General features: G+C 33.6%; 1 protein-coding gene across 2 annotated transcripts; it reads left to right on the top strand.

Annotated features, from left to right (window-relative positions):
• Positions 1-3109, top strand: LOC128166750 (heat shock 70 kDa protein 12A-like). 2 transcript variants are annotated; one of them, XM_052832101.1, is made up of 4 exons: positions 1-327; positions 510-728; positions 819-969; positions 1892-3109. In XM_052832101.1, the coding sequence occupies exons 1-4, from the start codon at positions 7-9 to the stop codon at positions 2959-2961; spliced, it is 1761 nt and encodes a 586-aa protein (XP_052688061.1). In that variant the 5' UTR covers positions 1-6; the 3' UTR covers positions 2962-3109. The 2 variants fall into 2 exon arrangements, with proteins under 2 accessions (XP_052688061.1, XP_052688062.1); XM_052832102.1 differs by having other exon boundaries at positions 151-284.
• The last annotated feature ends 1610 nt before the right edge of the window (positions 3110-4719 follow it).

The raw sequence follows: 4719 nt of genomic DNA on the forward strand, positions 1-4719 counted from the left end.
AATTAAATGGCTGGCGGAACAAGCTCTTTGGACGGGAATCTTCTTGTTGTTGCCTTAGACTTTGGGACAGCATACAGTGGTTATGCCTTTTCGTTTCGGAATGATTACCGACTTGATCCCTTAAAGATTGAAGTAAACCACTGGACCGGAAATGGATCCCAAACGATGTCACCAAAGGCTCCTTCATCTGTTCTCTTAAATCCTGACAAAACCTTCAAATCGTTTGGATATACGGCAGAGGAAGAATATTCAAATCTTGTCGAGAATGGGAAGCACCGAGAATGGTATTTCTTTACGAAGATTAACATGAAACTGCTCTGTCATGAGGTAAAGTACGTCAAATATAAAAAGCCTCAATGACCATCGCCATAATATCTTATGCCAAAGAGAGAGAAAGAGAGAGGGGAGAGAGAGATCTTAAAATGTGATATAAAAGTCAACTAACAAATTGTACACCTTTTAAAAAATATATTTATATGTGTTTAATTGCGTCTTTTTCTTTAAAACAGAAAATTTCTCGAACAGATACAATTGACGATGAATGCGGTAAACCAATGCTAGGGCTTACCATTCTCAGTATGATCATCCGATATCTTAAGGATAATTTATTCAAAAGATTGGAGCAGAGAGGAATGCCTTCAAGAGATCAAGACATCCTTTGGGTTCTTACAGTTCCTGCCATTTGGTCAGATGCCGCTAAACAGTTTACCAAAGAAGCTGCAGAAGAGGTATACGACTATGTTGTTGTAATTGTAGTATTAGAATATATCTTTGTATATCCAACGCATAAATAACAAACATCCGCTTTTTTATATCAGGCGGGAATAAAACCTAATGATGTCATGCTGGTGTATAAACCAGAGGCTGCAGCACTGTATTGCCGATTTCAAAATATGAAAAATATTGCCAATGCGAAAGATAAAAGCAATCTTTCGAAGAAAAAGAAGATGTTAGTGTTTGATATGGGAGGTAAGAGTATACATTGTCTTGTGTTTAATGTTATGGTAAAGGGATGTATATCTTTTGAGAAATGGAGTTTTTACCTGTTTACATAAACAAAAACTAACCGTATATTTTAATGTAAGCTTTCTGTGTGAAATTATTGTTTGTTACTCAAAATTTGTTGCATATTTAAAATCAACTCTTACATAGTCAAAAGATGTGTAAGAATGTTGAAAAACAAATATACATGAAAAGAAAAAACATATTCTCAATTAAGAAGCAATATTGAAAAATTACAGTGTTTATCAATCTTGAGCTGTTGGTTATGTGGGATATACATGTATTAGGCACTGTTGCAACCACTACTAAAGAACAACTTCTTTGGAAATAAATAATTCTAACATTGGTTGAAATGTATTTCATTATAAGAATCACTTTGTAAACCACTTTTGAAATACAACCACTATTGAACTATTTTTTAAATAGCAGTTCGGAATGAATTTTACTATGAATAGCGCTTTGTAACCACTATTGAACCAAAATCACTATTAAATAAAGATTGATCTAAATTTCACTGAAAGTGGGGAATAATGAATTTGGGTATGTCCGTCGATCTGACTGCCTGTAATCTATCATTCTGTCAATGTGTAACACTTCGTTTCCGGATGATATTATGAGGTGCTATGGGACACCTAGCGATATACATGTGAATAAAAGTATAATATAATCAAAATATTTTTTTTAATTCTGAAATGATGAACGTATATTGATTATAATGTCCTTTAATTTTAATTTTCATGAATATCGCGTGTTCGACACCACCTTAAGATATCACCCAGAAACGAAAGTATTACACATAGACAGAATGAAGGACAGCCAGACATTTACTTTTGAATTCAAATGTAAATAATAACCAAATTATATTCAATTCTTTTAAACTTTTTATTAGAGAGCACGACGGATATAAGTGTCATTGCGATCAAAGGTGAGAAAGAAATTCACATCGTAGAAAGAGCTTGTGGAGGCGCAATTGGCGGAGTCTCCATCAACGAAAAATTTATACAGTGGCTGGAGGACGTGTTTGGAAAAGAAATTTTAAAGAAATTTAAAACAGAACATCGATCTGACTATTTGTTGCTGATTGAAAATTTTGAAAACAAAAAACGTTTAATCGACCCTAGCACTGACAAACAGATATGCTTTCAGATTCCTTTATCTCTAAAATCAATGGCAGAAAAATTTTGGGAGTATTCTATCCAAGACCGGTTTAAAAAAATGGAAATAAATGCCGTGCAGGTTAAAGGTCGCGGGAAATTATTCTTCCCATCTTCATTTTTGTTAGAAAGTTTTTTTATCCCAATTGCTAAACACGTTTTTGAGGAACTGCAACATATTCTCTCAAAACATGGAGATATCGACTGTGTGTTGGCTGTAGGAGGTTTAGCTCAGTATCCTGTTGTTGTCTCTGAGATCCGGAAATACGTCAAAGACATACCTGTGTATGTTCCGTTCGATTCGTCGTTAGCAGTGGTCTGCGGTGCAGTGTTGTATGGACACGAGAATAATATCATTAAGGCAAGAGTTTGTCCTTATTCTTATGGTATTCAAACGATGAGACCGTTTATAGATGGTAAAGATGATGAAACGAAAAAGGTTATTCAAGAAGGAAAAACGTGGTGTAAACACAGTTTTAGAGTTCTTTACAAAGCTGGAGATCTTGTGAAACTAGGTGACGTGTCTTCATACAATTTAAAAGAGTCGTTTGAAGATGAAAACAGAAAGCATAAGCGATTTAAACCAATACGATGCGTTCTGTTTACATCAAAGGAGAAAAATATAAGATATGTCACCGACGAAGGATGCAAGGAACACGGAACAATCGACATTGAGGTCCCAGAAGAAGGATTTCCGGTCAATTATAAATGTACTGTTGAACTTGAGTTTGCTGGAACCGAAATTGTTGCTCGTTTAAAAGACGAAAAAGGGACCAAAACCATCAGGCTAGAATTTATGACTTAAAATTATATCCTTTCTGTTTATGTTTGATTGTATCTGTATTTTCACGACAGGACTTATTCTTATGGTATTCAAACGATAAGATCGATTATGAAAGGAGATGATGAAAATAAAAAAGTTGTTCAAGAAGGAGAAACGTGGTGTAAACAATGCTTTAGAGCTCTTTACAAAGCTGGAGATCTCGTGAAACTAGGAGACGGGTCTTCATACGACTTGAAAGAGTCATTTGAAGATGAAAACAGAAAGCATAAGCGATTCCGTCCAATACGTTGTGCTATGTTTATATCGAATGAAAACGATGTTAGGTATGTCACCGACAAGGGGTGCATGGAACACGGAACAATCGAAATTGAAGCCCCAGAAAATGGATTTCCGGTTCAATATGAAGGTACTGTTGCACTTAAGTTTGCTGGAACAGAAATTATCGCTCGTTTAAGAGACAAGAAAGGGACTAAAATTATTAGACTGGAACTCATGAATTAACTAGGGAGTCATTCTCTCAATGCTTTGTTGTATTCTTAAATGAGAATTTTGCGATGGACTTTTATGTTATTTCTAATAAAAGAATTAAGAAACACTATTCAAACAAATCTGCAAAATTTGAAAAATAGCAGAAACTTGTCTATAGTCTGTCCCAATTATTGCTTTGATCAATTTTTGATGATTTTCAATAAAAATACACATGCCTGTGAAAGAAATACAATTGAAATCGATGAAAGGGATTATATCCAAAACATCTTCATTGAACAATTATCCCTTTTCACTCATAGAATTTCACAGGAACGAAAACAATTTTCTTACGGAGATTTATAATAGGAAATGTTTACATCTTTTCTCCATTCGGAATTACTCGGGATACCTCGCGCAATTTTTTAACGTTATCATCCGGGCTTATTAATGGCTGATGCAATGCAAAATCTCCGTAGACTTTCAATTTTGGGATGTGTATTGAAACCTGAAGGGGTAGAGGGGGGTTTTAAAACAGATAATCTGGACATTTTTCATATTAGTGGATGAACGTAGTTTGAGCACAAGGGTATTTACTATTATTGAAATATCAAGCAAAAATTGGTGGAAGCAAAAACTCGGGACGAATATAATAATTTCATTGATTTTTGATAAACACCAAAACATGACTCAATCTAGTTTCCATATTGAAAAGGAATATGAATCATTTATGAAAATTCAGATTTCTACATTTATTCGTTGCTTGTTGACCGTTAATTTTTGATTATTTAGATTTCTCCTAAAAATCCGTAAATGATATGGACCAAATCTAGTGTGTAACGAGATAAAGAAAATAAACTGAGAAGTGAATTTCCGATGACTCCAATGTCCCAATTACATTGATTTGAATTTAAATTTTGTGAACATTGATACAAATTTTATAGATATTTGATTTTAATACTTGACATACGCACTATGTTAAAATTCACATATAAAACAATTTTAACTTAAAACGTTTGTTCTAATTTCTTTATATTATAACGATTTGGATCGTGATAGAATAATCGTCTGTCGAATTCAGACATCTGAAATGCATATCAGAGTTATATCAAGAATACGTTAAAGGTTGATCCATACAGTCTGTATAACTAAAGTAATAATAAATAAAAAGCGTATTGCTAACAAGGTTGAGTTTATCTTGATTCATCAACAAGAAACAGACTCCAGAGTTGAGACAATATTAAAGGTATAAAGTTTAAAACATTGTAGTTTATTTTAAAAAATTGACAATGAGGATCTGTTTATGACCGATTA

This window comes from Crassostrea angulata, chromosome 10 (genome assembly GCF_025612915.1).
Source record: "Crassostrea angulata isolate pt1a10 chromosome 10, ASM2561291v2, whole genome shotgun sequence".
NCBI lineage: Eukaryota > Metazoa > Mollusca > Bivalvia > Ostreida > Ostreidae > Magallana > Magallana angulata.

Bases quoted from the DNA above. Each gene is read 5' to 3' on its own strand.
- LOC128166750 (XM_052832101.1), top strand. From the start codon at position 7: ATGGCTGGCGGAACAAGCTCTTTGGACGGGAATCTTCTTGTTGTTGCC. The intron at 328-509 runs GTAAAGTACGTC...TCTTTAAAACAG, and splicing joins TGAAACTGCTCTGTCATGAG to AAAATTTCTCGAACAGATAC. The intron at 970-1,891 runs GTAAGAGTATAC...ACTTTTTATTAG, and splicing joins GTTAGTGTTTGATATGGGAG to AGAGCACGACGGATATAAGT.